Source organism: Oryctolagus cuniculus, chromosome 11 (assembly GCF_964237555.1).
Source record: "Oryctolagus cuniculus chromosome 11, mOryCun1.1, whole genome shotgun sequence".
NCBI classification, from domain to species: domain Eukaryota; kingdom Metazoa; phylum Chordata; class Mammalia; order Lagomorpha; family Leporidae; genus Oryctolagus; species Oryctolagus cuniculus.
In genome coordinates this window covers 95,624,009-95,651,528 of record NC_091442.1, presented here as the reverse complement: position 1 = coordinate 95,651,528, position 27,520 = coordinate 95,624,009, and the positions used below count along the sequence as shown (strand labels likewise).

Below are 27,520 nucleotides of genomic sequence, written 5' to 3'. Positions count from 1 at the left end.
AGCAGCTTACTGGGTCGATTCCTGGATGCTCCTTTGTAGGGAAGAAATGAAGTAATGATCAAAAATGAAGAGAAAGTGATAATAGAAGTTGTTGTGTGTGATACAGAGCAAAGAGGCACAGGAGAGTAATGAGCACGTAGTTTTCAATAAGGAGAGTTTGGAGCTGGGGTTTGGAAAAAGAGGTAGTTTCAGGATGTGAAAGCCCTGGGGAAGACTGGAAAGGCATTTTGTAAGTAACACTATGGGATACACATTGGAGTTGCAGCAATGATACCTGAGAAACACAAGAAAACATGAGAATAGTTTTCACTTTTTTTTTTTTAATTTGCTGGGATATTTTCCTTGAATGTGAGACTTCCTTAAACATAAGAGCCCCCTGTTTTATACAAGTGCTGCATAACACGTGGAGGTGAGCGCTGGGCTCTCTGCAGACAGGCACATCAGGAAGTGTTAGGAAGAGAAGTTCTCTTCCTCTTCTCTTAACCCGCCCACTCACACCCAATGGATCACAGGGTCAGCTCTCAAAGTATTGATAAGAACTGAAGGTTTGTGTTTCTTCACAATTCATATATCAAAATCCTAACCTCCAATTGGCTGGTACCAAGAGGTGTGACCATGGGAAGGTGATAGGTCACGGGATAGAGCCTTCACAAATCGGATTATCGCCTTTGTAAAGGCAACCTCAGGAAGCTATTAAGCTCTTTCTGCCATGTGAGGGCACTATGAAAAGGTGGCCAAATGCAACCCACAAAAGAGCCCTCGTCAGACTATGACCCTACTGGCATCTGATCTCAGACGCCGAACCTCCAGAACTGTGAGAAGCAAATGTCCATTGTTTGTAAACCACCCAGACTATGGTACTCTGTCACAGCAGCCAAATTGGTTATGACAAGGTCCTGCCCTTACCCTTGGTATTTCCCAGATGCAGGCCAGTGAATCTTTTCTGCTTTCCATTTGCAGTCTAAATCCAGTTTATCTACTTTGTTTTGCCATCCTAAGGTAGACCAGACATACTGCGGGAGGCTCCTACTGTTTTCCCAAAGATGTCTATGCTCAAATGTCAACCCCAGCTTTTCTGAGATCAAGGTACAATTGCCTCAACCTCCCCAACCCCCCCCCCTCCCCCACTTAGCCAATGGCCAGGGAAGTCCTAAATCCTCCTCTGGTTACTCACAAATTTGTAGAGGCTGATTCTAATGACTTCCTCTGTTTCTGTTTCCATATACAGACAGTCCTCAACTTACGATAGTTTGATTTGTGATATTTTAAATTTAATGTGATGCAAAACCTGTATACCTCAGAAGAAATTGTACTTTGAAACTTGATCTATTCCCAGACTAGTGATAACCAGCATGATCCTTTATCAGCAGCAGCAAGTTCAATGTCCAGGCAGTCCCACTATCTCTAGGGGAAGTAACCCACACTCCACAGAGTGCTGTTTTGTGAAGCTAGGATGTCTGATGCATTGGGAGTGTTTTGGACTTAAGATACTTTCAACTTACAATGAGTTTACTGTGTCATAACCCCATTGTAAATTGAACAGCCTCTCTGTAGTGTTTCTTCCTGAACAGCATGGGCCATTGCAACCCCACGACCAGTTTCCTATGTTAGTTTCCACTGTAAACCTATTCAGACCAAGTGTTTTGCAGGAATATGGATTTATTTTCCTGAAGATTCTAGGTAAGAATAAAATCCCATCTCATAACCATCCTGTGATTTTTCTGGTTCTGATCTCTCTTTTGGAAAGAGAGAGCTCATTTGCCACTTTCCCACCCCTGCAAAAAACAAACCAAAAAACCCTGCCCTTTTGTCTCCTGGTTTCCTGCTTAGTAATTTGTCCTTGCCTTTTATAGCTCATCCATAACTTTGGGTGGGGAATCAACCTCCCACATTAGGCACTTATCAAAACATTTCTTTCAAATATATGCAGGGCTCTTTTTCACAGAAATATTGCTGACTGCACTCCTCCCCTCTCCCTTGCATCAACAAGGCAGGCCACAAAAGTGAGCACAAGATGCATGATGCATGGGGCTCCAGAAGCCAGGCGCCAGGACCCCATTCCCTTCTGTGAAGTGGAGGGGGGCACTCAATGACCTCCATGTTCTCATCTGGCTCCGGATGCCTGTGGTTCTCATTGGGGTTGGGAGTGATGGGCCCGAAAGCAGGGGCTGCAGACGTGGAAAGGCTGGGAGTAGGAACAAGTGGAAAGAATGAGAGGGGAGCAGGGCTGTAGCTCTGTGCTGGTTTCCATGCTGACCTTCCACTGCTACCTGCTGGTCTCCTGGGGCGGCTTGGGAAATCCAGCACCCGATCTCTCAGCAGCAGCTAGGGACTCCTTCAGAACACACAGTCCAGCCACTATAGCTACCACCTCGCATTGCAATGCTATGGAGAACCTGCTCTGGGTGCTGGCACCACTCCGATAGCCTTCAGGTTTTCATCAGATAAGAATCATCAACAGTGAATAATTTAGATAATCATTAAATTCAGATAATTAATAAATTATCCAGGCAAGGATATGGGAAGCTTTAAGGTTTTGGGAAGCCTCAGAAAAGAATGTTAACTGACAATTTTAAAAGTAAAGTTGTAAGTTTTTCTTTCATCTGTCTATTGGGTTTTTGGGTCCATTATTTTTTCATGTGCATTAGGGAAGGCAAAGCATACCTTTATCATAAAAGGACATGAAATGTCTTTGCATTAATGGGTATAGATCAATGGAGGCTACTTTTGTTTTTAAGAATTAACCAACGTGTTTGGCGGAACAGAAAAAAGACCTAAGGGGCTCAAATAAAATTGTTTTAAGAAATCTCCATTGATATGGGATTTTCCATGATGACTTAAAAATGATGGCTGGACCTTTTTAAATTCATCTTTCTCCTACTTTGGAAATGACAGAAACGGACTGGGATTCTCTCCACTTTGGGAGCCCAGCCAAGAACCTATTCCCTCAGGATCAGGGTAAGACATTATCCAACATGATAATTCATACATATGTAAATCTAAAGAAATTTCAGTTTTAAAATCAGGCAGTAAAGAAAACATTGAAAGGTTGAAAAATAGGACCAAGTCTCTTCCTCAGGTTCATTCCTCTGTCCTCATCCAGGCTTCCTGGCCCATAGAGTCACAGCTAAGTCATCAGAAGGTGTGGCTGCCTCTTCTCCCAAGGCTCTGATACGATCCTCCAGCAGCTGCTAGTTTTCTGGAAAGACTTGGGCCATTTTCTCAGGATTATACAAAAGGGCCTGGCACAGGACTGAAGACATATGTCAGTCTCAGGAAATGTCAAAGGAGCTAGGGAAGTCAGAGAACACTCCTTCCAAATCTGCTTATTAGCAAATGCTGAAGCCCCCAAGGAAATTCCTTGTTCCAGTGCTTTGGGACCCTGAGTGGCCACGCAGCACAATTCCCAGCGTAACACACACAGGACATTCTCTGCCCTACTCTCGGGGCACTGTTTGTGTAGAGTGCAGTGTCAATGGTGCTCCAAGTTTTGTCCAATAGGCTGTCACTGGGACCAAGTTGTACAAGAGCCAAACTTCTGGTTACAACAAATCTTAGATTCTTATTCTAGTTTTCTCCTTACAACACACCAGTTTCCACCACAAACCAAGCACTGAACAAATGAAGCATTTTTAAAGCCCCAGTCCAAATCTCAGCAGGGGCATCAGAGATAGTGTTTCCAAACAGGTACCATTTAAAAGTGCTAAGTGTGGGATGGTGTCATGGCATGGGAGGAGAAGCTGCTGCCTGCCACGCCAACATTCCTCACTGGAGCACCAGTTTGAGTCCTGGCTTACTTGGTTTCTGATCCAGCTCTTTAAAGCAAAAGCTCTCAAGTATGCAAGGAATGATGTATTTATGATGAAAGCAGATTTTTAGCTAAAATATATTGTTGATTATTTATTTGTCTTCTTTTCCATTTAATTTAGGTGTAAAAATGCCCAGTACCTGTTATACCTAAGGAATCTCAGGAAAAATAGAAAAGAAAAGTAAAAGGTACTTTACCTTTAAATAAATTCCGAAGTCATCTCTCTGCCGCAGGCTCTCAAGATAAAAGATGGCAGCGGAGTAATTCAGGCAGTAGGTCTGGTGGCTCTGACAGAGGCTGCCTCGGAAATACTGCAAGAGAAGAGCAGAAGAAGAGTGCATGGGAGGGGGCGTTGCTGTGGCGCAGCGGGGAATGCCCTGATCTGAAGCGCTGGCATCTCATATGGGCACCGGTTCAAGTCCCGGCTGCTCCACTTCTCATCCAGCTCTCTGCTGTGGCCTGGGAAAGCAGTAGAAGATGGCCCTAATTCTTGGGCCCCTGCACCCACGTGGGAGATCCAGAAGAAGCTCCTGGCTCCTGGCTTCGGATTGGTGCAGTTCCAGCCAATGTGGCCAAGTGAAGAGTGAACCAGCGGACGGAAGACCTCTCTGTCTCTCTCTCTCTCCTCCCTCCTTCGCTCCTCCTCCCCTTGCCCCCATAACTCTGCCTTTCAAATAAATAAATATTTTTAAAAAAACTTCTGTTTAGATGATCTTTTTGGGATAAATAAGCAAGGAGTTAGTTTAGGCAAGTCAGGCTTCCCGTACTGCTGCAATGTAATGCTGTCTCTATCAATTTGATACGCCCACCTTTCCAAGATGCACCTGTCACATCCGGGACCAGGGCGCACAGCCAATTGGGTGTCTGCCCCCTTCTTTATAAAAAGAGGTGGACCGCGGGAGTGAGTTCTCTTTTCTAAGTGGGCCTCGCCTGGAGTTCCTGCTATCGTTTTCACTCTTTCCACCGCGGAGTTTTCTCAGACAAACCGCTTTCTGCCGCGAGCCCAGACGGGCCTTTGCCACTCTCCCACTCATGCTCTCAGAAGGCCCTTCACAGTTACAGGTACAGCTTGTGGGTTTTCTTCTCTCTGGTTTGTGAGCAATTCGTTGGCCCACTCAGGCTGGCTATTTCTCAGTGTGGGGCTGCCCACACTCACAGGTGAATTTGTTTTTTCCCTCTGCGGAATGAACTGTTCCTATTTGTACACGCATGCGCACACACATGCGCGCACACACAAAGGGAATTCTTGATTAAACTCACCTGCCTATTTCTGGCAATGCTTTATCGAGGCCTACACACCTGCATGGTACTTAATAACAAATCAGCTTGTTTCCATGCCCAGCTTGGTGATGTTAAGCTTATATTGGTATTGACTTCTCTCCAAATGTTCCTCAAAAATATCTGTAAATTTCATTCTGCTGGTTTCTAAAATGCAGACATTTGGAACTCCCCTGTGAAATGTGCGGAATTTGGTAGCATGTATTTTGTTTGGTAATCTTACCCAGTCTAACATTGAACTCCATTTTCTTCATTATTCTTATTTAATGTCTTTAACTTGCTGTATGACTACACGCTTGTAAGCCACTTCAAATTCATTTGTAGGATTAGGCAGATTGTCAATGTTTGTACCTATATTCATTATGTATAAAGACCAAACTGAGCATATCACACAACATGCCTTTGTTGTAGGTAAGTGACCCTGGGAATGACTGTTATTCTTTTTTCTTCAGCAATACTTTTGGAAAGAACTTTTAGGATTCCATGGTGTTTACTGTATTTTTTCTTTCTTTTAAGATTTATTTATTTGAAAGAGTTACAGAGAGGCAGAGAAAGAGAGGTCTTACATTGCTGGTTCGCTCCCCAAATGGCCACAACGGCTGGAGTTGTGCAGATCCAAAGCCAGGAACCAGGAGTTTCTTCTGGATCTCCCACACAGGTGTGGGCCCAAGGACTTGGACCATCGTCTACTGCTTTCCCAGGCCATAGCAGAGAGCTGAATCAGAAGCAGAGCAGCCAGGACTTGAACTGGCGCCCATATGGGATGCTGGCGCTGCAGGCGGCAGCTTTACCCCCAACATCACAGCACCTGTTTACTGTGTTTCAAAATTTATGTAGCAATTGATAGACTTATTGACTAATGCAATGCATCATGGTTCCCATTAAGGGATTTCCAATAATGTCATGTGTGGTGGAATCGGAGAAGGAAGACACGCTTGCTTATTATATAAAAATGACAGTGAATAGAAGAAGTAGATCCAACCTAAAAAGGCATTAAAGGAAGTGATGGTAATGAAACCACAGATAAGGGTGGAAATTGTGGTGAAGTGAGTTGAATTGCTGCTTGGGACACCCCATTGGAGTGCCTGAGATGGAGTCCCACCTCCACTTCCAATCTGGCTTCTTGCTAATGCACCTGCAAAGGTAGTGGAAGGTAGTCTGAGTTCTTGGGTCCCTGCCTCCCCATGAGAGATCCAGAAGAACTGGTTTCAGCATGGCCTACCCCGGATGTTGTAGGGAGTGAATCAGCAGATGGAAGATCGATCTTTCTCTTTCCTCTCCCCAACCCCTTCTATCACTGTGATTCTTTCAAGTAAATACATATTTTTTTTTAAAAAAAAGGGTATGTACCATCTGTGTTAAAAAAAATTAAAACTTGGAAAAATATTTTGTTATTGAGCCTCAGAGGACAAAATGCCATGGAGGACAATGTTAGGTTTTGGCATTAGATAACGGGTACAAAAGCACAGTCATGAGTTCTAATGCTCTATGTCATAGTGAAGTGACTATAGCTCACGGTAGCCCATTACATGTTCTGTAAACAAATAGAAGAGAGGAGCTTGAAGGCTCCAAAAACAGAAATAACAAAGAGTGGGAAATCTTCGTTTGGTTTGATCAATACCTATTAGGCATATGTGGAAATGTCATACTGTATGCCATAAAAATACAGTTATTGTTAAATTAACGAACCTGATTTTATCATCACCTATTGAATACATAAATTATCACACTGTACCACATAAACAGCAAAATTAAAATAATTTTTAAAAAATAAGTCATGAAAGATGATGATGTGGGTTGGTTTTTGAGAGGGAGTGTTAGCTGGCTGAGAAGACTCAGATGTAAGGGGCAGGTCTTCTTGCAGGGCACTGATAAGCTTGAGAAATGTCCTAAGTGCAAGGCAGCAGAGAAGAGGCTGAGACTGAGTTGTTAATGGTCAGGCTTAGAAATCCAGTTCTACCGCCCACCGCCCACTAGCTGTATGGCCAACACCAAGTTATCCGACCTTGCTAACTCTGTGTTTCCTTCTCAGGGGCCTCCTCAGTTGGCTCAGAAAAACACGCAACAGTTAACAGACTAAGGCTTCAGGTTTTCTCTTTTCTCCTTGTTTCACACGCAGAAATATTATCAAGGATGTTGATGGATTTGAAGGCTTATTTTGTTCCTTAATGAGAGTCTGGCATTTCTATTAGAATAACCGAACCTTGTAATTAGCATATACAAAACCACTGCTGTGAATATTGCTTTGAATTGAAGTCATTTAAAAAACAGACGTGGAGATGACTTTTCCAGGCACGTAGATTTTTGTGACAGGAGATGTGACAATGGGAAAGCAGAATCTGCATGCTATTTTTGAAAAAAATTGATTGGCAAGGAAAAGAATGGTTCCTTTATGGGAGGGTGGTGGTAGAACTTTCCCAGGCACACGTGTGTGCCACACACACAGCATCGTAGATATAAACAACTGTCCTGGGAGATGAGTGAATTTATCACAGGGAATTGAGATCTCCCAGAAGGAGTTTACCTTTGTGAGCACAGAAATGAAATCCACTGATGGTGAAGTCTCAGCAGCATCTAGATAGTCCTTCATGACGCCAAAAAGACCATTCACAAAACCCAGGCTTGTCTAGGGCCAGAGAAGAAGAAAACGAGTAGCTACACACCCGAGGTTAAGAAATAAAAATTTGATGAACTTCAAATATCCTTACAGATGTTTCCCAGTTTCAGTGTATCTCCTAGCAAAATTCAAAGATTGATTTTCCTCCACTCTCCTTTATGCTTTCTTGTAAATAAAATCTTGTTGCTATTCTCTGTCTTGAAGAACGATATTATGTATTCATAATATATGTAAGGAAAAAGAAATTTATAGGAAAATGAAATTGATGAAGATGATGGAGATCATAGAAATATGTTTACTTCTTAGCCATAGGAATATGAAAACTGAATGCTAACCAGTAAATGCAATCTGTTACAAAGATGTATTGCAAAGATGTCAATGGATGTCCAGACTTTTTGTTCGCCTGGACCCTTGGCCATAAGATCATGAGGGGATGGGATATGGAATATGACTTATGGAATATGGCATATAGGGCATAGACTAAACAGGAATGTTCATGATCCTCAGGGGGAATTGAAAACATGGCTTCTGGCATCTTTCTATTTTGGCTCACCTGAGTTAACTCCTCCAGGTTTGCAAAAAGTCTCCATAAATTCACATCCAGGAGATATTCATGAATTTGCAGATATTTTAGTGTATTCATAAAGATCTTAAACAAAAACAAATGTGCATTACTTTGTTTTTAAATTTTGAAACCTTTTATAAGAACATTAAATGTAAACCTGAATACAACTTTCCAAACCAATATAGAAATTACTGTTCTCAAATTTAAGTATTGTACTGAATACAGCCACATATAATGAAGCTTAGGCTTCACAGAAGAAATCAGAAATGTTGTTGTTTGTTATGTGGGTCATAAGAATATCCTCTTGAGCATAATCTGCTTAAATTGGCTTTCTCAGTCTCATAGTGCTAAGCAATCCCAGTGTCTTTTCTTGCCACAGCCCTAACTTGACAGCTAAACAACATTCATGTAGTATTCTCATTTATTCCCTCCTCTGTCAAAGACCCAGCTGTCCTTTGCTTTCAAGGAATTAAAAATTGATGTTGAGTATCTGACCACTAGTAAAATGTTTTGATTTGACTAAAGATACTTAATATTAAAAACATTATGAGTGTCTTTATGTTACTACTCAATTTGATGTTTTCACACAACATGGGAACCAAACAGCAAATCAAGAAAAAACTACAGTCCTCACCTACAGATCACCTGCCCCCCCCCACCCTAATACACTGAAGAGAGATGGGGTTCTTAAAATAAGAAAGGTATTTATAATTCTTTGCATATATGAGGAAAGACATTCAAAGGGGCCAAGTGACCACTTATTTTAAGAATTTTATGAGTTTTAGATATGTAGCTTTCCTGTATTATTTCATTAGTGCAATGTTTCTTGAACTGGCATCCAAAGCACCTGGAGGTCTTGTTAGGCCAGAGCTTGCTGGGCCCCAACCCCAGAATTTCTGAGTCGATGCATGAAAATGTGCATTTCTCACAAGTTCTCAAGTATTTTTGATGCTGCTGTGTAGAGGCTGCATGTGGTAAAGCACGGACTTAGTTTCCCAAAGCCATATAGTGTTGGTTTTCTGGAAATCCATCAACAGCCAAGCATTTAACACTGCTCATTGTAGGAAACAGTGTTCATCAAATCATATCCATTTAGAAGAAATATATATATATATATTTGCTGTAAAACTCTTTGCTTTACAGAATTTTTTGCTATTAAAAATAGTCCTCCAGTATATTTATAAGTTCTCAATTTACAAACAGCTTTGGGGCATTCACATTAATTATGTAAAAGGAAATATACATTCACCTTAAATACACTGGAGTCTTTGAAAATAAACCCTAATTGGCCCTTTCTTAAACAGAAAATGCCAGTTTAAAAAACTTGGGCAGCTTACAGTAGAAGGGAATGTTCTATACTGTTCACTGGGATAAGGAAGCAGTGTAGTTCAGTGGTTAGTGCTATGCAGTGCTCATTTATTGGTTACCCTCTAACTTCAGTGCTCTCTCTCCATAACAGACCCCTAAGTTTCACTCTAGTATCTGCTCTTGCCATGCTGTGCAAGTGCTAAGAGACAAGATGACCTTATTCCCAGGGTGGGCTTGGTTGCCTTAAGACAATCAGCATGTCCACTTGTGTAGTACAAGTAGTCTGTCTGTTCAGGAATGGTCATGTGATGGAAGACAGGCCAATCAGAATGAATCTTAAGGCTTCTGGTATGAGTACTAGAATCTCAATCTCTCTCTCTCAGTTCAAGGACAGCAGCCACTTTGTGGCTACAACAGAAGCAGTCATAGGATGAGGCTAATATCATGGAAGGCAGGGATGGGAATTGGAAAGAGATTTTGTTTTAGGTTTTGAATCTCTTGATCAAGCCAACCTTGAATTCTCTTCCACCTCTGGGCTTTAGAGTCACATGAGACATTAAAACCCTGCACTGTTTAAACTAGTTTTCTGTTACCTGGTCTTATAAGCATTCTAACTGATATAGTCCTTAAGTTTCAGTTTTCTCACAGATTGTCTCTGTAATTTAAATTTTTCTAAGTAAAATACGACTGACATTTGTATAGCAATTGATAAATTTCAGAGAAAAGCAATTTGATCATCCCAGTGAAATTAAGAGATAGCCAGAAATCCAACTGTCATCCGATTTTATAGCTGGAGATAGAGATTCTCAAACTAGCCTGTGGGCTAAATGTGGCCTGCCACTCATTTTTGTAAATGATATATTTTTTTTTTTTGACAGGCAGAGTGGACAGTGAGAGAGAGAGAGACAGAGAGAAAGGTCTTCCTTTGCCGTTGGTTCACCCTCCAATGGCCGCCGCGGTTGGCGCGCTGCGGCCGGCGCACCGCGCTGATCCGATGGCAGGAGCCAGGAGCCAGGTGCTTTTCCTGGTCTCCCATGGGGTGCAGGGCCCAAGCACCCGGGCCATCCTCCACTGCACTCCCTGGCCACAGCAGAGGGCTGGCCTGGAAGAGGGACAGAATCCGGAGCCCCTACCGGGACTAGAACCCGGTGTGCCGGCGCCGCTAGGCGGAGGATTAGCCTAGTGAGCCGCGGCGCCGGCCTCTGTAAATGATATTTAATTGTGGCACACTCATGCACATTCCTGTACGTATTATCTCTGGCTATATTTGCACTGCAGTAGAAGAATTGAGTAGTTGAAGCAATGACCATATGGCCTACAACGCCTCAAATCTTTCCTGTCTGGACCATTACAGAACACCAATCTCTGGTTTGGAATACAGAGGGCTAGATTTTCCTAAGGTCACATGGCAAGTCAGAGGCAGACCCAGGGCTGAAACTCGGGCCTCCCAACATAGTGCTTTTCAGCTGTGTATGATAGTAACCGGTACTCAAAACAATCTCGGGAGCCATGTGACTCATTCTTCCCTGTGGTCTTGGAAGGAAGCTCCTCCCTTCCTTCTCTTGTCCTATGATTCTTCTATTAGGAGTTCTCTTCTCTGAGCCTTATCAGATCAGGGCTGAAAGAATGTACAACCCCAAGGATGTCATTTATAGGAAAGGTATCATAAATATACCACTTGTAGATGGAAATGTCAGAAATCTATGACTGCAGCCCTGTGGCCAATCAAAAGAATTCACCTGGCAGCCAGAGTGCCAGAGAGGAAGGGACCAAAGATTGAATGGGCTGCCTTGGGGGTGGTTGTCAGCTGCCTGACTCCAGGAGTGTGTAAATACAGGTGAGAACTTGGCAGGAGGCATTGGGTCGTTGGATGGGAAGCCATGTTCATCCAATCTTGACAGGCTATGTTTAGCTAAAGAATAAATAAAAAACCAAGTAGTATATAAACAAAAATGAACAATCAATACAATTTTCTTTAAGGTCCCCCAAAAGAGGGGGAAATAAAATAATGAGGAAATCAAGTCCCCAAAAACCAAATATTTCCCAACTGCCACAAAAATTAAACCCAGCATTACCATCTTAAGGACTAATAAGTGGTCCAAGAAGTAAGTACATTCACTCGTGAATAATTCCCACACTGCCTCTTGCTGCTTTCTCGGGTCTAATTGATCATTAGGAAGATTCTGATGTGTTTCCATGACTTCATTCCAGGTCTTATCCTATAAATGGGGAGAAATAAAAAAACACAGCATTTCCACCCCACTGGGCTGAGTTGTTCACTGTTTCCTTTGGCTTGCAGTACAGCAGTCTATTTGCCTCTTCATGTTCTTGTTGTCTGTCTTTGAGGTACCTCCTTGAGCTACCCCAACCACAGCTTCCCTGCATGATTCTGGGCAACTAATTCTTCCTGACTTAAAGGATGAGGGGAGGCACAAAATATTTTTACTTTAAAATGGAAAGAAGTTTGAGTTGGTGGTATTTTAACTTATGCTTGAGATTTTCATGAGTTATTTTCGGTTTGCTGCAAGAAGAAAGCCTCAACAACCCCAAACTTGGGATTTGGAAGTCTGATTCTGGGTTCTCCTGGTAAGACTTGTTGAAATTAACTACTGAAGAGTCATAAAATAAGAGTTTTAGAACCCAAAGAGACCTTTAGAAATTTCCTTATCCAAAACAACTTAATTTTCAAATGAGGAAATTGAGGCACAGAGATAAATAACAGTAACAGCGTTGACCAATCTACAAAGCTTCATGACCTACAAAGTGCTCTCGCATAATGAAATGACTTCTCCAGGTCTTGGCATTTACATCAGATTTGGCTCTGTCCTACCCAGCCCAGGGTTCCTCTCTTGCACTTTGCTGATATAACGAACTAGGCAATAATCTGAAAGCTTCATCATCATCATTAAAAAAAATGTAGAAAAAGAAAGGAAAAGAAAATGCCATGCAACACAGTAAACAACAATATTCCCTTATGAGATACCTTATAGCTGAAGAACTCATAGCCCCTGAAGTCTGTAATCGTCACAGAGGAGAGGCAGTTTTCCAGATCGGATATGTGCTTGTTTTTGTCTTTGCTCTGCTGAAAGGTGGTTAGAAAAAGGATTTTCAAAAATGAATTCTTTACAGACACAATTTTGATAACCTCATCTCTTCATTCTAACATTCATAAGAACAGACTGCACATTTTGTTTTTAAGGCACCAACAGTTCCAAAGCCAGCTATGAGTCTTAGCCTGACATATAGTGACCACAGAATGTCAGAGCTGGGGGAACAGAGGCCTGTGAGAATGTCAGGTACAAACCTCTCATTTTATTAATGAAAAAAAGAAATTCAAGGTATGGAATGGTCACATAGCAAATAGTTAGACTCTAAGGTTAATGCCCATCCTTTTCAGAATTCTGGACCAAAGGATTTCTGCATCCAAAGCTGCCTTCAGTGTACTCGTTTAACCCTTCATTTAGTAAATGACTAAATAAAACCCAGAATATTAGTGGGACTTGCCTTACACAACTGTTCCCTGCTAAAAAATACCAGAACGTACTTGAAACTAGTTTCCTTAGGATAGAATCACCCACTTATTTTCTGAAACCTTCAGTATTAATGTTTGTCTTAAAATTTGATTACAAAGGTCATGCATGATTATTGGAGAAAATCTGATAAACAAAAATACAATGAAAATTAAAGCTGCTCATAATCCTTACCCTTGGGTAACCATTACAAACATGTCTCAGATCATACTTATAATTGTGTTTGTTTATTTGAGGGGAAGAAAGAGTTCCTAGATGCCTGCAACAGCTGGAGTTGGGCTGGGACCAAAGTTGGAAGCCAGGAACTCAGTCCAGCTTTCCCTTCTGGGTGGCAGGAAGGCAAGAACTTGAGCTATTACAGCTGTTTTCCAAGGTCTGCCTTAACATGAAGCTGGAATTGGAAGCTGGAGCTGGGAATAAAATTCAGGCACTCCAGCGTGTAATGAGAATGTCTTAACCACAAGGCCAAATTCTGTGTCCCATAATTAATTTTCAAGTATTGTCATATTTACACACTTTTGTAACTTTCTTTTAAAACTTAACATAAGGATACTTAAAAAAGGTCATGGAAAATGGAAAAAAAATTGAAGTCCACGCTTAGTTTCTTCATAACACGCATTTTCCATGAACTGTCCTTGCATAACAGCCTTTTAAAAATTCATTTAGTATTCTTTTGCCACATCCTAAATTGTTAACTTTTTTTAAAGATTTATTCATTTGAAGGAGTTATAGCGGGGAAGGGGGCAGGGGGCAGGGAGGGAGGGATGGAGAAACAGAGGTCTTCCATCCTCTGGTTCACTCCCCAAATGGCCTCAATGGCTGGAACTGGGCAGATCCAAAGCCAGGAGCTTCATCAGGGTCTCCCACATGGGTGGCAGGGGCCCAGGAACTTGGGCCATCTTCTGCTTTCCCAGGTGCATTAGCAGGGAGCTGGATGGGAAGCAGAACAGCTGGGACATGAACCAGCACCCATATGGGATACTGCCACTGTAGGCCATGGCCCAACCCATTGCGCCACAGTGCTGGCCCCAAATTGCTAACTTGAAGAGTTCATCTTACCACTGAAACCAGGAGGAGGCTATCAGACAACAGTGTGTAAGGCTTTCTACAGTCAACTTGGGTGCATTTCAGAGGAATGTTTATCACAAATAATTTTTCTATTCTATTGCCTGAAGTTGGTGTGGATCTAAATGGTTTGAGGGAAGTTAATCGACATTTCAATCAGCGAGAGAAGGCACAAGCTATCTGCTGCCTTCTGTATGTCTGAAAGGAGATCCTGTAATAGTTTTGGAATGTGCCAAGGGGCTGGGGTTAGTTTTTCTGGTGGAGTTAAGCACTGAAAGAGGAAGCCAATTATAGACTCATTAGCTTCCATAGTAGCAAAGGAATCTTGGAGCCAGTTGGGGTCCTCCTACAGCATTTGGGACATATGCTTCTTGTTGATATCTGAAACCATAGCAACTGCATGTTGTGGCAATAAAAACAGGGCCAATTGGCAAAGGAAGAAGCTGAGACAATGGGAGCAGCAATGGAATTGCGGGAAAGTGGGTGCCAGTCCTGGACTTTAAGGGCTCTCACTGTGGCTTGCCATGGGTTTGAACAACCTCTTGGCCAAATAGCTTAGTGGATATTTCAGTGAAAGAAGAGAGTTTTCTCAGTGGTCACCTTAATTCTTTAGCATAACAGACCCATTTGGTGTGTTGTTGTTTGTACTCTGGTGGCATTGGTTAGGGGAGGTGATGAGAAGCATTTAAAGGGCATTTGAGAGGATATGGTATATAAAGGGAGAAACCAGGGTTCTGGAGCTGCAAGCTTAGCAATAAGAGGTAGGTGGAATGGAAATTTGAAGCAGGCACTGGTGACATGAACTGGAGTGAAATTGAAGGTTAAGGTTGAATGATTGGTAAAGGTATGACAGTGAATTGTGACAACAGATAAGATCTGAAAGGAAGGAGACAAGACCAGGTATGGATACAGGGACCCCCAGAGTTAAAGGGGTGATGTGATGTGGGGGCTAGAACAGACTTGGGGCCAGACTGCTGGAGACGAGTCCCTGCCCTGTTGTTTATGAGCTTTGTGACCTCAGACTGTTTGGCTTCTCTGAATCCATTTTTTATTTACAAAATGGGGCTCATGATGTTACCTACTTAGTTGGATGGTTGTGAAAATTTATGATCTCATGTGTGCTATTATGTACAAAAACAAAGGTACATGTAAACAGTGTCTGGTCATGTGTGAAAGGTATTATCTGCTGTTATTTACATTATTGATCATTGGAAAGGAAAGAGGGAAGAAAAGGAAAACTGTGTAATAGATTGGGAAAATACATTACAACTTAAAGTGTGTTAGTTTTATTGATGTAGATTATTATTTAGATAGATATGAATTAATTGATAAATAAGGCAAAGAGGATGAAGGAAGTAGATGTATTGATTTTTCAAGGCACCAAATACTGTATTCTTGTTTTCACTTCAAGAAATTAAGTTCTTTTCACTGCTGAGAAGATTTTACATTTGTGGAAACCTTTTGAGATTTCACTTCATATCATGGGTTCTACACCCATGAATTCAACCACTGTGGAGCACAAATAATTGAATTAAAAATCAGGTTGCTTTCTTGTCATTATTCCCCCAAAATACAGTATAACAACAATTTATGGAACATCCACATTTTTACAATGATCGAGAGATGATGAAAAGAGCATATATGAAGAATAGGCACAGATTAATGCAGATTCTGTGCTGTTTTACACAAGGAACTTGAGCATCCTCGAATTTTAGGATCCATGAGGAATTCTGGAATCAATCCCACTTAGTCACAGAGGGATGACTACTTATTCTTTGTGTTTCCACCACTGCCCCCCAACAGAGCACACACCATTTAGCACATCTTCCCAACCCCAGATTTATGCGTCAGTCTGATCTTATCAGTTGTGAGTTGGTAATGGGTGTCTTGGACCTTAGCTTGATTCTTTGGCCCAAGCTGCTTCTCTTTGTGGACAAGAAAGGTTTTCCTGACAACTTGAAGGATCATTCCTTCCTTAGCGAAGTCTTCCCCTTCTGAAAGCACATGCTAGCTTTCCTGCCCTTCCTTTAGGAAGGCTCAGAGGATGCGAAACTTCTCCTGGGTCTCACTGCTTGGTGACTGGCACAGCCTTTGTCTGCATGAGGAAGGAGCTCAGGAGAGATGATAGCCATGCACTCTGACTCAGACCTGCCAGGAAAATTACTGGGAAGCATTAGCCCTGGTGGTAATTGTGTTACAATTTTATTAACAATTTATCATTAGCAGCTTGTAATGTGTAGACCATGTTCCATGTAAATTGCTTTGTTTTGAAAAAAAAAATACACAAGTCACTCATACACTTGACTATGAGAACAGGTAGTTTTTCCAAATCTTAAACATATTACTACTTATAATATGGCCAATATTAACTGAGAGTGAGTTCCTAGCCTGTGGTAAGCTCCACGTGCATTTTGATTTATTCATCAGAGCCACCTCTGAGGCTGGTGCTATTTACCTTTTATAGGGAATGATCTGAAGCGGGGGGAGCTTATCATCTGGCCAAGGTCATAGAGCAGTAGGTGATGCAGTTGGGGTTAGAAACTCAGAGGCCTTTTAATTTAGTTACTGGACTTAAAAAAAAAATCAAGGGTGTGCGTCTACAAAACTATTGCAGATGTCAACAGTAGATGACAAACTGATTTAGAGGCCCATGACAGATTTTTAACAGAACCAGGCACAATAACTATAAGGCCCTGCTTCTCACTGTGTGTCTGTGTGTTTGTGAAAACACAAAACCAGTCCCTTTCCTTCTCCAGAAAACAGGGCCGAGGATTCAGGTTGTGATCATGAACGTGCCCTCTGCCTACCACAGCACGTCAGAAGGAAAGGCTTGACGGGAGTCACCCTTGTCCTAGGGATCAGGACTCAGGGATTGCTGATTTAGATTGGTAACTCTTCGATAATGGATCTAAACAAGAATGACTTAAAAAACGGACTCAGACTAATCCACCTGGCTTTCACAGAAGTAGAAGTGTATTTGTGTAATATCTTTCTGTAATATCTCATTAATTTTTCAATGCAACCTATGTACATGGCATCTGCTGCAAGCTCAGACAGGCACTTTTGCAATTTACTTCATGCAGAGAGCTGTTGCCTAACCCATCTCAAGTTAAAAATCTAGTGTTGTAAGGCATCACTACACTAGAATTGCTTTGGAATTTTTTTAAACATTTTTGCAGAATGCAGGAACAACTGGCAATTAGCTCTGTGTTGCTGCACAAAGCGGCACCATTTGGCATGTGCTACAGCCAAGACTGTGGATGGTGATTTACATTTCAGGTGCCATCTGCCTTTATGCAATGATAAGGCAGAATGAAGAGACTTTCAATCATATTTTCACTTTTTCTTTTTTTTTTTTTTTTGCTGTAGGAGGCTGAATTAAAACAAAAAAAAGACAATATATAACACTCACCAATCCTCTTTTGGAGAAAGGCCATCTTGGTTTTTTGGATTCTGGTGGGTGAATTTAAGGAAATATATTATTACAGAGTAATTAGTGACAGATCATTGCAGTGTTTTACAAAACCTTCCTTATGAAAATAAGCCAAACGGAATTCATCCTGCTTTAGTTCTCCTTCTCCTGAGAACGCACAGAATGAACATTTGTATTCTTGCAGATAAGTGAATGATGTAATGTTGCAACCTAAAGGTTGGTGTTCTATTGCTGCCTTAAAGTGGTAATGTCCTATTTCTTTATGATGGTATTGTTTAACCCCCTTTTCTCTGTCACTGGGGGGTGAAATCCATCAACTATAATAAAGAGGTTGGGTAATTCACTTAACACAGGATTCTAGGACTTTGTGGCTGAAGGGACTAACTTCATTTTTACATGGTCTTACCATAAACCATCCTATCACAGGCAACCTCAGTAGCCTGGCCAGACATGAGACTTGGAGATTACATCAACCCAGTAATCCTCAGAAGTGGTTAAATAAAGATTTCTGAACTAGGGAACACCAACACATACCACCGATTTTTATGTTGGGGGCTGTTGTCACTAGAGGCCACCACCTAAATAGTCCTTAGGAGTGGTTTTGCATTAAGAAGGAAGTCATTATTTGGTCATGCATTCTTTTGGTGCCCAGAGATTAAAGAGATGACATTCTGACTTCTTGATTTTGTTGTTGTTGTTTGTATCAATTTGAAATGATACCCAGAAAACTCTGATAGTCATCTTTTGGGTTTACGTCGGAATTTCTGACCTCTCAGTATTCAAAATATTTTTCATATAGGTCATTCTCTCTGTCCAATTCACCAGGAGACTGCATAACCCTTCAATCATATGAAAGCAATGACCTGAACAGCCTTTACTGCTAATGATGTACTTGAGGGACTTTTCTCACTGTAATCTTAGACAGCACCTGCCAACTGACTACCCTTTCGCTCATTCTGACCTCCTTATTGATCTTTATAAAAAGGGATATTAAGTGGAATCTCCCTTAGAGACAAATCAGCTTCGCCATACTTAGCAATTAGCTTTGAAATGCCTGGTAGTAAATTGTTATATCTAGTTTGAATTGCAATAATTTGGGTCCTTGGCAAATTTCTCTCGTCTACTTTCTAAATTTAGGGATAATTTTGGAGCCTAGGGAAACTGAGGCAAGTATTCAGAAGAAGATTTAAATAAGGCCTTAGTGAATCTACAATCTTTCATTATCTGTCTTAAATATGAAGTTTTGAGGATTCAGAATCTATTTCCACCGTATGTGCAGGTGACTTACATCATGAATTTGGCACACAAGATCTCCATTCTGAATTCCTTAAAGAGGGCATGGAGGTGTAGGGTGCAGGACATTGCTTATGTTGTGGAATCTACCACAGTGTTAGGCATACAACTTCACAAAACAACTTCTGTGATCAACAAGCATTGCACAGCAAGTCGGACCTCACTCTTCAGTGTCTTGGTTCTTACGCTTCAGCTAGCACCTGAATCACCTGCATGGCTTGTTACAAAGCAAGACTGCAGGACTGCTGGTTACCATTCCTGGGCTCTCCGATTGAGAAGGCCCAGGGACGATTTCCAGAGACCGCATTTCTGACAGTTTCTCAGGTGACTCCAAAGCTGCTGGTTTGGGACTAGCCTTTGGGGACTACTGCTCTAATTGTTAGCTGGTTTAGAGCCTGTGGGAGGCGTCGTGAACCTCTATTAGCAGAACACTTGGTTTAAACTATTATTTCTAGGGATATGTCTTCAGCAGATGACTTAATCCCTCTTGGGCTATTCACTGGGTTGTTGTATCGTATGAGACAATGGTGTTGATTTGGATTATTGCATTGTATAAGATAGCAGAGGGGAAAGGATCTATAAAGAATGAAGAGCAATATAGATGTTCATTATGGTTTATTCATGTGTGGCTTTGGCTTTGGGAATCCACATACAGAAGACCATACCTGTCTATCCAATGGAGGATTGATGCAGGCTGTTGGAAAGGGTGTTGAGTCTGAGGTAAGGAGTTTAGATTCCCTGCCCCTGACATGAATCAGCTGCTACCATGATTAGGTCATTCTCCTTTTTGGTCTCTCTGCATGCATGTGAGTGAGAATGTGGTAGTTTGCAAACTGCTTTCAGGTGTTCCAGGCTCCTAGGGACACCTCAGACATGCTCTAGAACCCACTTCAGGTTAAAGCATTGATACCACCTGCATCTGGTTAATATGTTACACTTCCAAGTAAGGGTTATTTTGTGAAAAGGGTTATGCTAGGAACAAAACCTGGTTAAAAAGAACCAATGTGGATGTTCTTTAAGTCTTTTTAGCTCTCAAAGGCTTTGATTTGCCTACTCTAGAATCATGAGGAAAGTACCCTAAACACCTCTGTTGTTCTTTTCTTTCACAACTGGGATGAAGATGCAGATTCTTACTCAAGTCTGTCTCTCTCCATCAGACACTAATCTGCCGCTGGCTCTCTACTGCCACACGGTGCCTCTCTGGTTGGAAGACACCAGTGCAGGACTAAAGGCAGACGAGAGGTGTGGGGATAAGCCTTATAGCAATGATAGAGAAACTGGCACCAGCCTAGTGAAGGCACTGTGCTCTGAGGTGGCCGTTGTCACTGGTGCACTTTTCCCAAGTCTTGGGCCTGGGATAAGTTACTTGACCAGAGAACATTTGAAGGAAGATCCATGGCTTACCCACCTGTATAAATATAATGCCCAGTACTAAGGGTGGTTATCACTTGGTTCCAGTAGTTCATGGTTGGTGCCTGTTCTAATCCATGAGTCTTTGGTTTTAACTGGTCATGGCATGTGTTCCACTAGTTATTAAATATAGAAAATCTCCACCTGCTTATGACAAAATCTGTCCCACGAGAGACATGTAATAAAAATAGGCTGGATGAACAGGACCTGAATTCAGCAGCAGAAGTGGGTGGCACAGGTAATCAGCAGCTCCATCTGACACCAGAAGGTCCCCAGGGAACACCTCCAGTCCAGGTAAGTTCAGCACCACAGAACTCCGCCTGTGCTCATAGAACCTGTGTGCAAGAGACAAAAGGTGAGGGCTTAGAGCTGGGTGCAGGCAGGTTCACCATTCAGAATGCCTGTGGTCACACGGAAGTGGCTGCTGGCCACCTGACGTCTGCCATGTCAGAAGGACTCAGGCCATTGCAGGCATCAGGCATGGGAAAGCTGTGATGACACCCAACAAATTTAGTGGCACCTCTTTGAGCCGCCTTGACCATTTATGACTTTGACTAATACAAAGCAGAAGAGTTCATCTAGAAAATCTAATTGTTCTGACTCAGGATACTAGGAGAAAGAGCTCAGATACAGAAATCTTTACAAATGATGCACTCGGACTCAGAAGTGAGCAGAATGTGTGAGAACAGCACCAGCACCCCTAGTGATCCAAGTTGGCTATTTAAAGTTGGTATTTTTATTTTTTCCCAGTAAAAAAAAATGAGAAATATTATTGGAAAATCTTAACAGAACTATGTACCTTCTCCTTTCTTCTACCCTGTTTCATGAAATTTCTTTTCTATTAGATATTCACACAACAAATGGCTGATTTATCAGATACAATGAAGAGCGTGTTCAAAGCCACTGAGCATTTCCCCAGTGATGTCACAGGAATAAAAATGGCAAGGGGTCTGTCATGCTGGGAACCCACCTGATAACATTGAATCATAGGGATTCCTTCCTACAGCTTCCGCATCAGAACTGTTCCTGTATTCTTTCTGGTCTATTCTAATGGATGGGAGATGCGATTCCTTCTATTATTGACCAATATAATCTCGAAATTCTCATTTCACCAACAAATAGTCTAGCATATCAGTTCATATAGGGAGGAATTTTGTCTTGATTTAGTAATAAAAACATCACTATGAAATTGCCTGGAAAGTTGAGAGCCTGGGTTTGCACACCTATTTCGATGTTAGGATTAGTTCATTGTCATGTAGTGCTGTCACCTCTCAAGTGGTCGTGCCTGAAACTCTATTAGTCTCCCTGATGCAGTCCTACCTCTGCTCCTTCTACTTGCCTACATCCTACTGCTGAAATCCTTCCAGGCTCTGTAGCCAAGTCCTGTGGCTGTGACATTCTACATAAATGTGGCCTTTCTGCCTGCACGTTTGTCTCTTGTTGCTTAATTGTACATTTTTGGAATCTCACGCCCTCTTTCTTGTCAATATGTTTGATATGAGGGTCCTGGTCATACCTGTCAGACCCATCATGCTGCTGACCTAACTCTGGTGCACATTAGCGTACCCTGTGGAATTTATTATGAATGCCCTGCCCCAAGTTCTATCCTCAGGATGCTAATACAGTAGGTCTGAGAGAGGCCTCTGCAGCTGTGATTTTGCTCAGTTTCCTAGATACCAGATTTACAGAACAATCAATTTAGATTAGTGACTTGGCATAGGTCTTTCCTGCCTTTTGGTTTTAAAGATTATTTCCAATTTTCAGCCTTTGGTTTAAGTAAAGTTATCTAGAAAAGTTTTTTATGAATAGAATAAATTGCTTAGGAATTTCTAATTAACCAATAACTTATATCCCACAAATTTCCATAAAATATGTGAAGTAAGAATGCCTTGGGCTGGCGCCGCAGCTCACTAGGCTAATCCTCTGCCTTGTGGCGCCGGCACACCGGGTTCTAGTCCCGGTCGGGGCGCCAGATTCTGTCCCGGTTGCCCCTCTTCCAGGCCAGTGTTCTGCTGTGGCCAGGGAGTGCAGTGGAGGATGGCCCAAGTGCTTGGGCCCTGCACCCCATGGAGACCAGGATAGGTACCTGGCTCCTGCCATCGGATCAGCGCGGTGCGCCGGCCGCGGTGGCCATTGGAGGGTGAACCAATGGCAAAGGAAGACCTTTCTCTCTGTCTCTCTCTCTTACTATCCACTCTGCCTGTTAAAAAATAAAAAAATAAAAAAGATGCCTTGGACTCTACAGCTAATTAATTTTTATTTATAAAGGCTGCCTGTTCCAAGAAGTCTTCTAGATACTCCAAGAGGCCATTCCTTTTGTGTGTGCATTCCTCCAGCACCCCCTGAGAACAGGTCCTCAGCATCTTCTGTCTAAATGCAGTTGCCTCTTGTTTGTATTAATGCCCTCCTGCTCACAGTCACTAAGTGTGAGTCTTGCAAAAGTCAGGGTTCACGTTGTGATGCAGCAGGTTAAGCTGCCACCTGTGACACTGGCATCCATGTGGGCACTGGTTTGTGTCCCAGATGCACCACTTCCAATCCAGCTTCCTGCTAATGTGCCTGGGATAGCACAAGCGCTTGGTCTCTTGCCACCTGTGTGGGAAACCCAGATGAAGCTCCTGGCTTTGGACTGGCCCAGCCCTGTCTGTGCAACCATTGGGGGTGTAAACCAGTAGATGAAGATTCTCTCTGCGTATGTGTGACCTCCCTCCCTCTTCTTCTCCCCCTCCCCCTCCCTCTCCAACTATGCCTTTTAAAATAAGTAAATGGTCTTTAAAAAAAGGAAAAAGTAAGTCAAGGATTTAAAATAAAATTTGAGTTATGCAAAATTAAAGTCTGACCTGTCCCTGTGGCTTAAAATAATTCATTAGCTCTTCATCTTGTACCAAAGAAACACATTTTAAAACCATACACACAAACTCGCCATAATCTGGCCCCATATACCTTCCTGGTAATCCTTACTTTACAATTTCTTCTCCAGAAACAGGGAATGGGTTGTAATTCCCACACAAAGTGGCATTTCATACCTCGGTGCCTTAGTTTGGAATTCTCTGTCCCCTCTGTCCCCTCCCCAGGCCTAACTCCTCATTTCATGAGATTCAGACCCATGGAGCAGCTGGGTTATATAGCTTAAAAGAGGAATACTTAAATGTGTCTGGTCTCAGCTGTATCCAATTATCTATGTTTCCTGGGGTTCTGTGAGCTGTTTCACCTTTCCTTTCTCTCCTCTCTTCTCTTTTTATTGGAAATCTAGGTTAATATGGCAAACACTACCATTTGCCAACCCATTGTGCATGTTCTCCTTCCACTTGCTCTGCCTTGAGTGGTGGCAAGTGCTGAGTGAATACACTGACCTGCTCTGGGTCTCTTGCAGTTAGCAGAAGCTGTGTGAGTCAAACCTGGCCAATAAGACTTGGATGCTGCTGGGTGTTACTTCTAAGAAAACATTTTCAAAGGCTACAGACTTGGCTAACTTCTTTGGTTTACCTTTTGCCTTTTCATTGCCTTCTTGCTGTTTGGAATATGACTTGAAATCTGAACGTATCCCAGCAGTCTTGCAAACATAGTAGCAGTACTTGAAAAAAAGAACCTGGTGTACTGTTATAAAAGAAACACTCTTCATTTACTTAAGCCATTTTAGTTACGATCTGTGACATACAGACAGATGCTACCCTAAGACACAAGTATCTCCATCCTGATCTTCCTTGTTCAAGAATGAAGCCATCTTTTGATGTTCTGCACTCCTGTTTGACTTTTTCACCATCCAGTTTTTAATTAGATTTTATAATAAGATCATTGTAGTTTCAACTTGTTACAACTTTCTCCTTTTCGTCTTCCAACCTCATATCCATGGTGGTGATGAGGATGGAAGGGGGCAGAATTAGATGGGCATTGGAAAAATTACTCTAATTTTAATAAGGTGTATAATTCTAGCTGTATCCTAGTGGTATTCAGGATACTGGGGCTGACAAATAATGGATTAGAAGTTTTCAAATCCAGTTGGGGATTTTCAAGTTATTATAGAATATAAAATTTTGGGAGTCTACAGGGAGACCCTTGCAAAGAAACAATAGAAGCTTCTTTATCAAGTTTATACTTGTCTTTATAAAGGTCCTGGAAGCAAATAATGTGATTTGGTATTTATGGGGAATAGATGGAGTGAGTCTTTTGGGAATTGAAAAAATTACGAAAATTGAAATAAAAATGTAACCTAGGTGAATTTGGTGATGGTGGGGGTTTACTCTTGAGCCTGAACTCTGGATGTTACACAATCTGGTAACATGAGGTTGACATTTTCCTAAGATTCCATAAACTGCCTTTATATTCCCTGGAGACTTCAGAGAGCACATAAATGCTACAAGGGTAGAACAATTAGTTTCTCCACCCCTCTAGACCCACACTTGTGCTTCTCTTCCAGAAGCTTCCAGTTCTCCGCATTGCTGGTTAGGAATGTGGGTCAAATGGCCTGGATTTTTACCTTAGCTGTGTATCCTTGCTTGAGCAAGTAGCTTCTCTTGCTCTTTATCATTGGTGAAATGTGGACAGTAGTAATATTGTGTGAGGATGGACTAAAATGACCAATATAAAGCACTTAGATCAATGCTTGAAACTTAGTATGCAGTCAACAAATGCTATTATGTTAATTCTTGAATGTATTACAGTATGTTCTATTTATATCTTTGTATATTTCATTACATTGCCAGCTTTCAAGCACCAAAACCATGCCTTATCCTCATTTGTATTGGTAGGTGTGCTGATTTAAGATGTAGTCCATTGTTGCTGATGAACACAAATAATGGAATAATCCTCTGATGTTGTCTTCTCACGTGAAAGTGTCTTACTGTATATGATTTTTGTAGATTCACATCTTATTTCCCATATTACCCTAAGCACCTAGCTCCTAGTCTAAGTCTCCATTTGGTGGGGTTCAGCAGACAGTTGTTAAACAAATGAGACAATGACCAAACCTGCACACATGCAGAGTGATTGCTGTGATTTCCCAACACACAGTCCTGCAGAATGGGTGCTCCAGGGATAGCTGCTGCATGCTATTCTTTCAACATAGTCTGCACTTCACACCTCCGTGCTTTGCCTCCGAAGATTCCCATCTGCCTGCCTCTCTCCTCTGTGTTTGGCCAACTCTTAGTCATCTCTAAATTCCATTTTTCAAATTCTTCCTCCAGAATTCCTCTGATTGACTCAGGGAGGGTCAACCCTCTCTGTCTCTCTCCCCTTTCCTCCCTACCCACTTCTTGTCTTTTTATGCTAATGATTTCATTGAAAAATCATATTAGCTCTTTTATATCACAGAAGCTAATCACTTAACATAGAAACTGACATACAGCAGGTGTTCAAATAAGCTTGTTGAATACAGACACTGACTTATAGTATAAAAGACAGGCAGGTCTGAAATGAGTTTATTTTCTCAATCTGAATTGCAAGAATAATTAAACACATATACAAAAACAAACTGCAACTTGATCCCCTGCTCCCATTAAACGTGGTTAAATTCCCTTTATCCATTTCTTCTTGGCCCTGGGTACCTCTGACATGAGGCATCTATTTGGGAGCTCATAGGTTAGTTTGGAGTTAAATTTGCATATAGGGAGCAGAGGGAGGGTAATTGGCTTGCACAGGGCTTGAGTCATGACTTTGGCTTTCTGCCTTGTGCCCCTGAAGGGCATTGTACAGTCTCTGGGGGCATGAAATGTTTTGGCTCATCTAAGGAGATCATAGGTTAATAAAAATATCAAGAGTCACAGCTGTAATCATATAAAGATAGAGGAAAGTTGTAAGAAAGGACATTTGCACCCAGTAATATGAAGAGATATGGATCGGTGCAGAAAATCTGTCCCTGTGTCACCTGTACCTGGCAGCAGGTTAGATTTCTGGGTATTCTGAAAAGGATCCTGGTCTGCATCAGCCGGGGCTTCTCAGATTGTTATATTCATGCTGTTAGTGCAAAGGCTTGTAATAAATTCAGCAAGACTTTGAATTTAAGTCTCAAGTAGGGAGGGTGTGTGTGTGTGTGTGTGTGTGTGTGTTGGTTCCAAATTGGTATCTTACTCTTAGTCTAAATATCAGGATCTCTTCTTTCACAAAGTGGTATGTATGCAGGGTTCTTCTGTCTAGTTCTGAATTGATTACTCACTGGGGTAGTAACTATAAAGAATTCAGAATTTTGAGTTCTGTCTCCCCAAACAAAATTGGACCTGTGTTGGGTAGGATGTCCTCTATGACAAAGGCAGGGGAGAATTATTTTGACATACCTGATTTTCTCATAAGGAGATAAAGCTTGGAAATGAACTAGTACTAAAGGCAAAATACTTGAGGGTGTGGCTGGCAACGCACTGTCACTGTGTGAGCACAGTATAACTTCTGGGCATCCTGCATTTGTTTGGAAAAACACAACTAAAACATCCTTCAGAACTACATTTTTTTTTTTTTTTTTTTGGTTTGATGCTTGGGTATTCCTTGCTTCAGGACAAAATTGTGAAGTTTTTCTAACTGGGTGTCTAATGAAGATTAGCAACATTCCAAGGTTTGACACCCCTCACCTTACCCTCCCTCTCCACACCCCATTCAGAAACCCCAATGCAGCCACACTTTCACTAACCCTGAGTTGCGTTGCCCCAAGCTGGTCAGATCAGACGGAACTAGTCCCATGGTTGCTGGAATAATCTTGTCTCCCTTCTGGTACCAGGAGGTCTCCTTAGTCTGTTGTCTGCTGAAGATTGGAAGGTTCATGGTGTGGGCTGGGAAGGCAACAATTCAGAGAATCCAGGGAATTCTCCCCCACTGCTGAGCAGGCCTCCAGGCACCCAGGCTTCAGCTCAACAATGAGGCTGCTCTCACAGGCCACTGAGAATGTGCCGCCCTGTGGACCTCAATAAATTGGTCTTGGAGAATATTATGCTAATTTAAGGTCAGCTGGCATTTACTGAGCACTGATTCTTTCTTGCCGTCCTGACAAGTGCTTTACATGCGTTATCATATTGATTTTCAGAAGCACCCTAGGAAATGGGAATTAATGTTCTTCTAAACCAGAGGAACTCGAGGCTTCGAGGGCTGGGTAAGGAACTTACATAAGGTCGTTTACTTGTAATGAATGACAGAGCCGGTCTTGCATGAGGAAAAATATGAATGTCACAAAAACCTTACAGTTTATATATAAAGAAACATAACAGAGGATTCCTAACTTTGACAATGATGC

The 27,520-nt window shown here is 41.9% G+C and overlaps 1 protein-coding gene across 4 annotated transcripts in view; it reads right to left on the bottom strand.

Moving 5' to 3' along the window:
* PLEKHG7 (pleckstrin homology and RhoGEF domain containing G7) overlaps window positions 1-27,520 on the bottom strand; it is a 69,238-nt gene that overhangs the window by 26,772 nt on the left and 14,946 nt on the right. The window contains exons 1-8 of one of the 4 annotated variants that reach the window (XM_070052696.1): window positions 26,924-27,173; window positions 20,515-20,642; window positions 17,584-17,624; window positions 12,560-12,655; window positions 11,652-11,795; window positions 8,257-8,352; window positions 7,611-7,712; window positions 4,006-4,119 (exon numbers count right to left, since the gene is read on the bottom strand). In XM_070052696.1, coding sequence (XP_069908797.1) covers window positions 4,006-4,119; window positions 7,611-7,712; window positions 8,257-8,352; window positions 11,652-11,795; window positions 12,560-12,655; window positions 17,584-17,624; window positions 20,515-20,642; window positions 26,924-27,054 — 852 coding nt within the window. In that variant the 5' untranslated portion in view covers window positions 27,055-27,173. Of the gene's footprint in view, window positions 1-4,005; window positions 4,120-7,610; window positions 7,713-8,256; window positions 8,353-11,651; window positions 11,796-12,559; window positions 12,659-17,583; window positions 17,625-20,514; window positions 20,643-26,923; window positions 27,174-27,520 lie in introns of those variants that run through there. The other 3 variants (XM_051846536.2, XM_051846537.2, XM_070052695.1) reach the window with 3 other exon arrangements.